The 12,681-nt window shown below is 39.3% G+C and overlaps 1 protein-coding gene across 1 annotated transcript in view; it reads right to left on the bottom strand.

Annotated features, from left to right (window-relative positions):
- PCCA (propionyl-CoA carboxylase alpha subunit) overlaps window positions 1-12,681 on the bottom strand; it is a 569,837-nt gene that overhangs the window by 392,963 nt on the left and 164,193 nt on the right. Inside the window, exons 7-8 of the mRNA XM_019523836.1 lie at window positions 6,615-6,746; window positions 1,242-1,278 (exon numbers count right to left, since the gene is read on the bottom strand). Of these exons, the coding sequence (XP_019379381.1) occupies window positions 1,242-1,278; window positions 6,615-6,746 (169 nt within the window). The remainder of the gene's footprint in view (window positions 1-1,241; window positions 1,279-6,614; window positions 6,747-12,681) is intronic.

Raw genomic sequence — 12,681 nt, 5'->3', positions numbered from 1 at the left:
CACTGGTACAATCATTCAGTGTGACTGCACTGATATAAGAAGTGAGTTGCAGTATTGTAAATTAACTCAGTTTCAAAATTTATGTACGGTGAAACATCACAAGAAATATTTTATAGTATAACAGGACTTCCAGAGTAGTAATCATGCTGGCGGGGGGAAACCTTTAAGTGCTAACTAGTCTTTAAGTTTCTATAACCACAGGACATTTTTACATGTGCTCCGAGGGTCAGGGGGACACTTTAATTAGTGCAGCTCCAATAGCCTCTCTAATTAAAGCACGAGCAGCATCCCGTGTATCAGTATCCCCATGCTTCAAAGTGGTGGTGGGGCACTTTAACTAAACAAGCTTTAGTTAAAGTGCCTCCGCCCCCATTTTCAAGTACGGGGACACCGATACACAAGACAAGGAGACTGCTGGAGGCACGCTAACCAACACACTCCAGCAGACTTGACTGAGTCTGCTCTGAAACGCTGTAATTACAGAGCGTCAGAGCAGTCTCCCCACACATCTACAGGCACCCACAGTGACTGGAAAGCCTCTGCAGGTTACTGCCCTCTTACAAGTTTCTGATTCAGAAAAACACTTATGCACATGCTCAACATTAATCATTCACTTAAGAATCTTCCCGAATACAAAGTTTTCCCAGTTAGAACCAAGAGTATTAACCACAGACCACATTAGATCTTAGCAACAAGGAGTCCTGGCTAGATTTTTTGTTTTCTTTTTTCCCCCCCATTTCATTAAGTGTTTAGAAGCAGAATGGTTATTTCATTTTAAGAAGCGTAGAACAGCAGAAAAAATGGTGGTTAGATTATATTCATGTCAAGTGTGGTCCAAATAATGAAGAAGAATGAAGAGCATAAGCATCATTCTGTCAGCTTCCATATAAAAAGAAATGTACCGTGCCTAACACCTCTGCAAAAAGAACACCATATCCAATTTCATGAATACTTTGAAATAATTCCTTCTTTAACTCACCAGTGATTACAGCATCTTGTATCCTGTCTGCAATTTAGGGCTGTATTCACTCTCTAAAGCCCAGTTTGCAATGCCAAAGTTGTGATGATTTAAGATACAGGGCACTAATGCTTAGATTCTTCCAACCCTATAGGCAATGGGAAACTTAAAAACTATTAAAACATTATTTGTTCTATAGGGATTACTTATTACACATTCAATTTAGTCAACCATGTCTGCTGAGAGGCACACAAATCCCACCATAGCTAATTTAAGAACTTACCAATTTCCCTTGCAATTCTGACAGCTTCATCTGCATCCTGTAAAAGCAGGAAATGAGACCTAACGTTAATCCCATCAGCCATTGCACTATGTCCTTAGGGCAGTCATATATTGCACTACTGTCTCCTCTGATTCATTTAATGTTTGATTTTACAACCTTCTGACCCTTTTCAGTCACAGGAATGTAAAATTAATACCATAAGTGGAATGTAAATTCTACCTCATCATTATTATACCAAGAAACTCAAAGCAAGAAGGAATCAGCTGACAGGAAGCACTATCAAGATCACAAAATGATTTTCTGCAGTTGCAGGAATTTAATGCTAAAATTTTGAAGTTTACAACAGATCCTGGATCATAAATCAGATCATTAAAGCTTGTCCACTATCAGCTTGTTCTGTCTTCTTAGGTACGTGTGTGTCTTGTTTTCCTAAATACTGTCAGCAGGGGGAGTTGATTCTCTATTGTTTGGGTAAGATTCAGATTCAGAAAAAGTCTTACAAAATTTCTTCAAGGACTAAATCTGCCAGTCTTTACTCAAGCAAAACACACATTTCCAGTGTTGAAGTTTCAGGTTATAAGATAGACAGGAACTTTAATGTATCTATTTAAATATTTTAACTGTTGTCTGAAATGGGCAGATTCAGACAACAGTTTTCTTTAACTACATCTAATGTTTAGATGTCAGTGTATAGCTATTAATTAGCAAAATTCCTCTGTGGTCACCACCTATTGTGTCAGCTGACTCATATCATTAGAATCACTGAGCAGCAAATGTAATGAGCGAAAAAAAATGATCTAGGAAGTTCAGAAGAGAAAAACCAAAGGTCTTTCAACTCTGGTTCACTTTTTACCAAACAACCAAAACTCACTCTCATGCAGTAGTTAATTCTACTTCCTTTCACCCAGAACAATATATTTCTATTATGCAACTGTAAAAAGAAAAAAGGTTAAATAATAGTGGCATGGGTTAAGTCTGAGAATTCCATCCAAATTTGCTAATATTTATATTATTCTGTAACATACATTAAAAGATTTGTATAGAAGGCAGTAATGTCTGGAAACCACCACCAGCTGCTAAGTGTGTCTGAAGCTATGGGGGCTGACTTATGAACATTAAAATGAAACCTGATATTTTTAAAGCTTTCAAGGCAATTCATTTTAAAAGCACCCAGGTCAGAACTTTTAAAAAAAATACATAAGAAATGTTCGTACCTGGTTCATTTATGTCCAATAATAAAACAAAATCCTCTTTAAAAGTCTTCAGTACCTAGTAACAGCCCCATGAAGAATAAGGAGGCTGGCAGGGGAAGTTGTCAGAAAATTTAATTTCCTTTCATTAGCTAGTCTGCTCCACAAATCGGTGCTTGTTAAGTTCAAAGCAGTCCTGAAAGCAACATCAGTTTTAAGTCTTTTTATTCCAAGCAGTCACATCTGTTAATGAGATTTTCCAAATAACAATTGTTTTTAAGTCAGAGATAAATCTACCAAAAAAAAAGGAAAAAAAATAATCAAGGTTTACTGTTTTATTACACCTTGCTGCTTTCCATGACCCTGCACCCTCCAAATTTTAGCTTAAAGGGATAAAAATGCATGAAAAGGGTCATTTAAGAATGTTAGTGGTTTCCACACATTGAGTTTGAAGGTTCTTTGTTCCTGCCTGTGACAGTTATGCGAGAATACTTCCCCTTAATAGCCTCTCTGTCAGGAAGTGTTAAACCTGCCAAATGCAGACAATTAGAGCCTCTTGAACAAAATGCAGGAAGAGTGATGACTGATGAAGAGCTACGATTATAGTCAAGAAGGAAACTTTTACATTTCTTTTCTCTTGCAAATTCCGTCATATATTTGCAAAACAGAATTAACAGAAGGGGGGCAGGGAGCAAATAGGGTAATTTTTTTCACTTAGTTACCTGCAAACAAGTAGCTAGCTGATACATTGCAAGTTCATTGGAACAAAAGCTACAGATCAGTTAGAAGAACTTTTTAGTCATAATTGTTTTATACACACAAACAACAACTTTAAAGAATAAACAGCATGATACGAGGAGTACTCATACCTTTCTACCCTAAAAAATAGCAAGAAAAACAGATTATTCAAAACAAAGTGTCCTACAAAGATATTGCTTATTTATACTATTTGAACACCACTCACTTCGGCAATTTTAACATATTCAAACAATTCTGCAACAAGAAAAATTCAATGCATATTCAAATGCTCTAGCTCACAAAGTCTGCTTTGGAAATAGCAGATACTGTTTACTGGAATTAAAACCACGCTAAGAAGAAAAGGAAAGAGGAACAGTTTGGAAAAATGTATAAACAACTGGCATACTCAGCTCTCTGGCAACCGGCTTTTGATCTCTTTCGCTGAAACAGTAACTTTAATATTGAGCTTTTAATTTACAGAGTGCATAAATATGTGGCAAGTGTCTGAATTCCAATAAAAATTTAAGGCAGTTATTTTTAGACTTTAATGTCTGTAGCTATGACAGACATACTATACACTTCCTATGAGGAAAAGAAACTCAGAATCATGTACACTGTGCTGCGAAAACACATAAGTTCATATCTGGAATACAGACAAAGAAAACATGAGGGGGTTAGAGTATTCTGAAATAACTTAATCTCTCTTTTTTTCCAAGGCTCCATTGACTATTCCTACTATTTCCTATAAAATCAAATTAACTATGCTCTTACTTTCCTAAAATAAGCAGAGATTAGAAAAAATATAACTCTGGGAAATTATTTTAATAAAGTGTTAAGGAAAAAATAACTATTTTATTAAACAGTCTTATAAACTACAACCTTTTACAAGGTTCACAACATTTAAAGTTAAATAATCTTCCTCTTTCTTCCCAACAATTCAAAATAGTAACCCCATTAGTGCCCTTTGTTTTTGTTTTTAAACGTTATACTGATTTTTGCAGTTTTCTAATCCTATTTAATTTGCGGGGGGGAGTTTTGGAGGAGGACAGGATTTCATCCAAGTTAAGAGCTGATCATCTAGATGCTGAAGGCTGGGATGTAGGGCTATTCACATTTTGATGTAAAGGTCAAGTGCAAGTGGCTACCATCCACATTGCTAATAGTTCTCATTTCTATTTTGGGCACCTTGACCCTTATGAGATAACTCAAGAAGCATGGCAACCCACTTAAGTACCTGTAGTTAGGTAATCTTCTCTATTAGTTTTACTGGTGGTAGTATTAAATATTTATTAAACATTTATCCAGTTTTGTGGATATTTTTGAACTAGACTAACCATAAACAAACAAACCATGAAATGGTTATTACTATTAAAGGTTTATGCAAAATTTGAATGTAAAATATTCCTGTAACATTAGGTGATTTTGTGTGAAAAATAAAAACTTTGATGGCTGTTTAATTCAACATGGCCTACTCATTTGATATTGATTAAGCAGAACATACACCATCTGCAGGCCCCAATTCCTAGAACTGCAGAATGAGAGACAGGGCATCCGGAATAAGAGAGATCAGCTAAGGCGCAACTTAACTGTTACTAAGTGTTTTTAGAGAAGCTTCTACACATGGTTCAGTGGCACAATTAGCTTAGAAGAGGTCTGAGATGCAGTCCAATTGTTACTGCTGCAAGACATCAGGGTTCCCATTAATCCCAGCACTACACCAGAACAGTATAGAAAGAGGATTTGTAAAGCTTTGATCAAAAGCAGCATACTCTTAATTGTAAAATGCTTTGACAAATATGTATCTCTTAACACAAAAGTCCTTCAGACACCACAAACACCAGGCACTTGCATCATTAGCAGCATCAACAGTTTTTGCCTAGTGGAGGTAGAAATGTGGTGACTGAGCATCCAAACATGCTGTCATTATCTACATCCTTCCCGGGCCAAACCACAAGAGGCATGGCCATAGGAATGAATGGATTTGTAGAGACATGCCTCATGGCACCTGTGGTAGCACAAGTACCTTCAAAGTCATACTAGCCTCTCCTGCTCTACGAAAAGACAGAATAGGTTAAAATAAAAAGGCTGACTCCCCTTCTTTGTCATTTCTCCACTTTGTTTCTTTTCTTCCCTCTCTTCTATTAATTTTTCACTCTTATTCATTCCTTACCAAGATTAAATTACGCTGAGGTTTCTTGCTGCAAGAAACGTTAGAAGGATTTAATCTTGGTTAGATGACACAATACAAAATATTATTTCCCCTGATATATACTGATCATTAAGGCATGGTCAAAATTCCATCAAGAAAATAATTCAAAATCATCTTCAAAAACACGTTTCATCATACAAGTCAGCTTTGATCAATGCCAAGAACCAAGATTCAAACATCAGCAGTTTTTTTCTGAAGCTAAGTTAAAAATTCTTCGAATTCTTTTTCAACGGAAAATGTTTTCCCCTTTTATTTCATAACTCAAAAATTATTTGAAATGACTTCTCATTAATTTTTCCAAAAAAAAAAATAACTTGAGGTTAAAGACTAAGCATTAGAAATTTCATCCCAAATGGAACAGCTTATTTAAAAAAAAAATTTTAAAAACCCCAACCAAAAAAACCCCCTATAAATTCCAGCCTATAAACAGACACATACAGAATAGCAGGAGCTGGGGGAGGAAGGGGGATAAAGACAGATTAGAAAAAAATCAAGGAAGGATAACCAACAGTGCAATCAAACCTTCGAAGAAAAACTAAAAGCAAGACTCTGTATTTAGACTGTATGAGGTGCAAAGAAACATAACAAAAATGTTTCAGCAAACTACTGTAACCCAAAGAACTCCTCCTAAAAGGAAGAAACACACTCTACAATACAAGAATCCCCCGCCCCCCACACATGCATCTTTTTACAGAATCTGTCTTACAATACGTACAAGTCTATAACAGAATCAGTATGGAAAGTATGCAATATAGATATGTTTTATCAAACTTCATCATCACTATGAAACAATTGCTAGACATACATACTTGATGTATAATCTTTAGCAATACTTTTTCACAATAATGTTAGTATAGTTATTGAAAGTGAAAAAAAATAAGGAAAAATTCATGCATGTAGACATATATATGCATGCGCACATAAACCCATACCTGATGTATTAACCTCATTCACCCGCCTTACATGGCAACATATAATGTACAATATGTTATCTTTCTTATAAAAAAAGGTAAGAGTGCTTTGAGATGCTACCCTTTTTATTTACAGCCCTTAGTATACTGCTTAATATCTGATAATTTACTCCATTATTCTAATGGCTTTTTCACCCCCATCAACAGCTTTCTAACCAATAAAAGCCAGCGCATGACACTTTTCTATCACATTTTTCACTAACACTGAATTTGTAATTACATTACTTTTATTTAAGCATTGTAGAGTAAACAAACAGTTTCTCACCTTGACTACCCCATCAAAACCAGGGATTGTGTTGACCTTTGCATTCTTGGCTAACAATTTGCTTTCAATCTTGTCTCCCATAGCTTGAATAGCATGCGTGTCAGGTCCAATGAAGGTGATACCATCCAATTCCTGTGGAAACAATGAAGATTTAAGTTTAGGTAAAGAATTCTTAAGATGACTTTAGCTATACATCCACAAAAGAAAAAAAATCATGAAAATTACTTACTGGAATTTAATTTGGAAAATATTGTATTTATGTACCAACATCACAAATAGAACGGCACTGGAGCCAGTACTTTAAAAATGTGTATGACCATGTGAAACCTGTACACCCCCAGATTCAGAACTGTATCATTAGCATTTGTATAAATCAAAGCCAGGCCAAAGAAAAGCAGCTGAAAGTCAAAGTATTTCAGCTTGAAAATTAGAAATGTCTCTTGAGTGAGGGGAGCCCAGTTAACTCGTGACTGAAACAGCCACAAGTGACTTACAAACATATGTTTGTTAAAATGTAATATAGTTCAGGATTTCGTTCTGCATTATTTAAACTAAAGCTTATGAAACATCAAAAATGGAAGTAAAGTCGGTCATTTGACAAACTTAAAGACTTTGAAGACTAGATTAAAAAAAATGGCAAAAAATACAGCAACATGTAAAATATAAATTTTGCATGCATCTTTCAAACATGGCAACTCTTACGTTTTCCATATTCACATGAAAATAGGGCATTATAAGAATTATTTTAATGGGCATAAAACATGACACATAATTTCTCCCTATTTCCCTATGCTAGCCAACAGATTTGAGTTTCAATGACAAAGTACATCTCATAACAGTCTTTTAACATCTTCTACTAACAGACTTTATGCAGGGCCAAGGACAATTCCACTATAAGTGCATGTGATGGACATTATTATTTCAATTTTTCTGTAACTGAAACTGTATGTGCACGTGTTTGAAGGAGCTGTCATATCTTCTGCATTCAAAAATTAGAAATAGAACAACGAAATTAAACTCCAAAAAATTGTAAAGTGATTAAAAAATGTTAAGATTAACTAGAAAAGAAGTAGGCAAAACAGTGCACAGGGTTGTCCTCCCATGATCTTATGTTCTTCAGTGTGTCTTAATAGTTTCCCACACAACTAAAAGACAACTAACTTATTGGACACCAATATTCCTACAGCTGCCACTTAACACTAATACCATTTTTGAGTTTAGAATCTGTACATTAAAGTTAATTTCATATATATACATATAAGCCCAATAAGACAATATAATTATTTTTGATGCTTTACTATAGCTAGTCATAGTATCTATAACTACACACTGTGCTGGAGCACCAGTATAAAACATCTAACTGATCTCACAATAACATGTAGAAATGCTCATTCTGATATGGCAAAATTAATGGCCTACTGGCAATCCTACGGTATAAAGCAAGGATGTCAAAGATATGGCTGTGGGCTGGATTCAGCCTGCAAAGCCCTATCACCCAGCACACAGTGTCACCTGTGGGTCTTCAATGAACCCAACACACTGGACCTGATCCCAAGTACTACGTGCAGCATGCACTGGCTGCAGCCCCAGCTTGGAGAGAGTATCCTCAAGCATGTTCCAAGTCCCCCTGGCTTTTAAACTGCCACCACTGTCATAGTCCTCAGTCTGGTGAATGAGCGGGGATGGCATTGCCTGCTTCTTGCCTTCCCAAAGCAGTCACCAATGCTCCTTGCCTCTTCCCAACACCAGGTACCACCTGGCTTGGGGAAGGAGCTGAGGGCTTTGCTCCAGTGCTCCCTTTGCGCTGCTCCCAAACACTGAAAGCAGCAGAGCAGGCTGCTCCCCACCTGTTCCCCAGACCACAGTCTGGGGAAGGTATGGGAAGTCACTCTCCCTGCCTGCTTCTTGGGACTGGGAGAAGAAGCAGCTGCTGCCTTCCATGCCTTTCCCAGACTGGGATCAGCCCAGTCTGGGGAAGGCAGGTTGTAGGCCACAAGGTGGTGCATCCTGTGGCCGGTTGGTAGTTTTAAGTAGAAGTTAAGTAGTCAACATAGTGCCACACATGTTCTGTGAGTTCAAGGACCAGAAGTTTGTAGAGAAGATGAACTTCTCACCTATGGGTGAAGTAATGACCTAGTTGTAAAGTCTGAGCATGCCCAGTACTTTCCATGTTATTTAACGTTTTGATGCTAAATGCCAAGTTGGTAACTGTCACCTTCTTGGAGGTAAGCAACGATGTGATTGGTATTTGGATGAATGAATCTATGAGGATGAATGGTCCATAGTATGACTGACAGAGGTGGTGTGATTGAAAGTTACAAAAGAGACCAGAGCGAGGGATCTTGGTCTGTTGCAGAATGAATGGGTTCCTTACATGTGGGTGCTGGTGAGCGCATGTCTGGAATGCTGTGGCTGAGGGGCCTGGGGGGCCAAAGGCCAGCATGGTCCAGCATGTGACTGCACCTCTTATGGTTGGTGAGAGAGTGGCAGAGTGGCAGAAGAGATTGTAACCCCACAGGAGCATAAGGGTCTGGGAGGCCAAACTCTTCTCACTTGTGGGTATGCATAGGCAACATGTAGTGGGGCACAGGGGGGCACCCCCTGACAGCAAGTGCTCTGGCTGGTAGGAGTGCTTGTGTCCTCCCTAAAACCGATTCTGCCAGCAGCACGTCAGTGACAGAAGTGCCAGCACTTCTGCCGCCACCATGCCATAAGTGGAAGTGCTGGCACTTCCGCTGCCACTGCCATGCTGCCTGTGTGCTCGGCAACTGGCTGCTGGGGCTCCCCACCCCTGGTCATGCCCTGCTGGTGGCCCCACCAAACTCAGGGGGCACCAGTCGCCCATGTGGGTATGCATGCAGGGTGAGGGTCCAAGGGACCGATACCTCTGTAGTGTTGATTCAGTGCTTGCAGTGTGCCTGGTGATCACCTGAAGAGTGCCTAGTTATTCATGCTGTGACTCCAAGTGAGTTTGTGAGAGAAGTGCTGCTATAGCCATCACTGGCAGCAAACATATGAGAAGCTATACATGTTCTCTAGTGCCCTCTCTGGGATAGCATTGCATTGCTTTGGCTTATATTATATTTGATATTGGATATTGCTATTCATATGTTATTGATAATGGGGTTTGTTGTCTGGTTGTTGTTTACATTGTTGCTCTTTAGATAATATAGTTACTGTTACCCCTTTATATGTGTCTGTTGTTTATTGCTAGTTAATTATATTTTGCTAACTAGAGCTGGGCTGCAGGATTACAGTTAGTGAAGGCTGGGGTTCCACCCCTTTCAGACGGATCCTTAACTGGGATTAACAACCCCATTTGCATTATTAAGGATATTTCCCTGTTCAACAAGGGAAACCAGGAGAGAGGGGTTAGTTGCAGGCTGAACACCTGTATCCTCCCTCTCCTGGGAAGATTTCTACTGGTGGATATTTCTCATAGAATTTCCACCAGTAAAAATGAATGTCTGCTCAGCACCTAAGATAACAATGAAGGCAGAACAGTACATCATTTTAAAGATTAACTGACCAAAAAGGCCTATGCGGCCCGCTTGCTTACTACCTCTTACTAGACTGCAGAATACAAAAGCTCATGCCTCTCTGAATGAGATGGTCTATAAGGTGCCAGCCTACCCTGCCTTCTGTCTTAACTTCAGACTAACACAGGTAACTCTCTTTCTAAGATGATAAAGTCTGGCAATTTGGGGCACAGGATCCACAGATATGCAAATCCACCTGCTCTCATAGTCTGACAAAATAGTTCAGCCCTGAGGCTTACTAAGAGTTCCAGCTCCCTGATCAGCAGGAGAATTCTCCAAACCTCATCCTGGATTCCTTAATAAACAGCTTTTAACTATTTGTGCTGAACAATGAGAATTGAATCTGGCCTCAGCCACAGCACAAACAAGATAGGAAACAGAACAACCTGCAGAATGAAAACAGGACAAACCCTTTGTATATACAAGAAAATAGTTAAAACATACAAAGTTACAATTACAGGGGATTGGTGGCTACAGGGGATTGGTGGCAGAGTGGGTGAGACATCTCATTATGGCTCCAGAAGTGAGAGTTCAAATGCAATTACTTCAAACTCAGGCCAAAGACTGCCCCCACATAAACCAACTGTAAATGAACATCTAGTCATTCTGACTGGGGAGCTAGAGGTAGGGAGGGCAAAAATGTTACCACTCATTTGTGCATCCTCAGTTATAGGAGCTGGTATGCGTTAATCACCACAGCCTGATAGTCCTTCTAAGCTCAGGCAGACCATGACTGGCTGACTGACCAAACAGATCCTCACCAAGTCAACACTGTCACTGACATAATTTTTCTGCAAAGTTTTCATCAGGCTGGAAGTTTTCTGGTAGTTTCATATTTCTGATAGGCTAAAGACATAAGTATGAGAAATGCTACATAACTCCTAGAGACTGGTCTTCTACCAGATCAAAAATAATGGTGCTGCACTCCTTCCAAAAGGTCTAGGATACCATATTAAGAAATGATCATTACAGTAATACAATCCTAGTTTTGGCTTAGTTGTCAGCAAATCTGCAGAAATTTAGTGGATGAATAAATCCTTTATACATGACTGTCTAGGTGAGAGGTGTCAAACACTTTGCCCTTCAAGCCAGATAAGCAAGTGGTACAGGGCCTGTCCACTGGCCAGATGTATGACATTTAGCTGGCCCCATGGGCCAGACTGGACCCATAAACCTGTCCCTTCCCCCTCCATACTATACATAAAGTGCACATGGAACTTGCTCCACACAGCATCCACACTGACAAGTCTTGGATCCACCCTGCAAGTGGCACCTGCCCCAGAGCAACTGGTGTGAGGCACCACATACAGCACAGGTCACAGAGCCAGTGCCATGTGCAACATACATCCCAGACTAGCTGGGGCAGGTGTTATATGTGGCGTGCACCCCAGACTGACCAGGACAAGTGCCATGTGCAGTTCAGGTCCCAGGCCAGCCAGAACAGGTGCCATATGCAGCATGCATTCTGGACCCTACACACAAGACCTGGCATGTTACCTGTGGGTGTGTTTAAAAAAAAATCTATCCACATATTATGTAACTCATCATTTTTGGATGCAGAAATCCAAGAGAAGATTAACTGGCCTCATGGATTACTGCTTGTTTGAAACAGAAAATAACTTGTTATTTTGCTATCATTTCTACAATCCTGTGAATTTGACCAATTTTGCCGTTATTTCTACAATCTCTGGTGCCTTGATCAAATTATGTGTACAGCTTAATTCTGCAAGTTATTTCCAGACTCTCTCATACAAACATACATGTAGAAAAAAAACCACATTAACACTGTATTTAAATTTAAACCAGTTTCTTAAAAATAACTTAAAATATTTATTTTTAAAATAACTAAATAACCCAAATTGTTCTAAAATTCAGTTAGTGTGACTGGAACTTATATTTGTTTCCAGGCACCTGTATTGACCCAATGTAGATGGGCCCAAAACACAACAGGCGTGTTGCCACATGGGACACTTACTACTTGTTATTTTTATGGAATGTTGCATTCAAGGTAGACAATGTTCTGAGCAGTCCCACAATAATGTTTACTACACTCTCGAACAAGCACAGCTCGTGCTCTGCCACTAAAAGGCTGGTGAGCTGTCATCCCAGCATGCTTTGCTGAAGCAACTTTTTTGCATATTTCTGACAGTAACTGAAAACAGCTGAGCACAGAGGAACATACCAATTAGTCAATCATCTTGCTGTGGATGAGAATTCTAATCCCTATTTGGCCCAGGATGGGATCTGCAGTCCCTCCTTGACAAATTGTCCCAGCTGGGATCAGATCTCCAATGGCTTCCTGGCAATGAGAGGGGGGAGGGCAGCAGAACTGACCACATTCTTGCCATGGCTGCCCTAATCCACAGGCACTCCACACTTCGGCAGAGTGGGGTCCTGGCTCTGGTGAGATGCTAGTTTGTGGACCACTAAGCTCACTTTACTAACACACACTTCCCCTGCCTACACACACACACACACCCTACCCCTATGCACACACCTGCCTCCACACCCCGTCCCTACCCCCACAC

The sequence above is a fragment of the Gavialis gangeticus genome, unplaced genomic scaffold (assembly GCF_001723915.1).
Source record: "Gavialis gangeticus isolate Ggan-Ray unplaced genomic scaffold, GavGan_comp1, whole genome shotgun sequence".
Taxonomy (NCBI): Eukaryota; Metazoa; Chordata; order Crocodylia; family Gavialidae; genus Gavialis; species Gavialis gangeticus.
The sequence above is the reverse complement of the archived record's forward strand: the minus strand, read 5'-3'. Positions and strand labels throughout refer to the sequence as shown.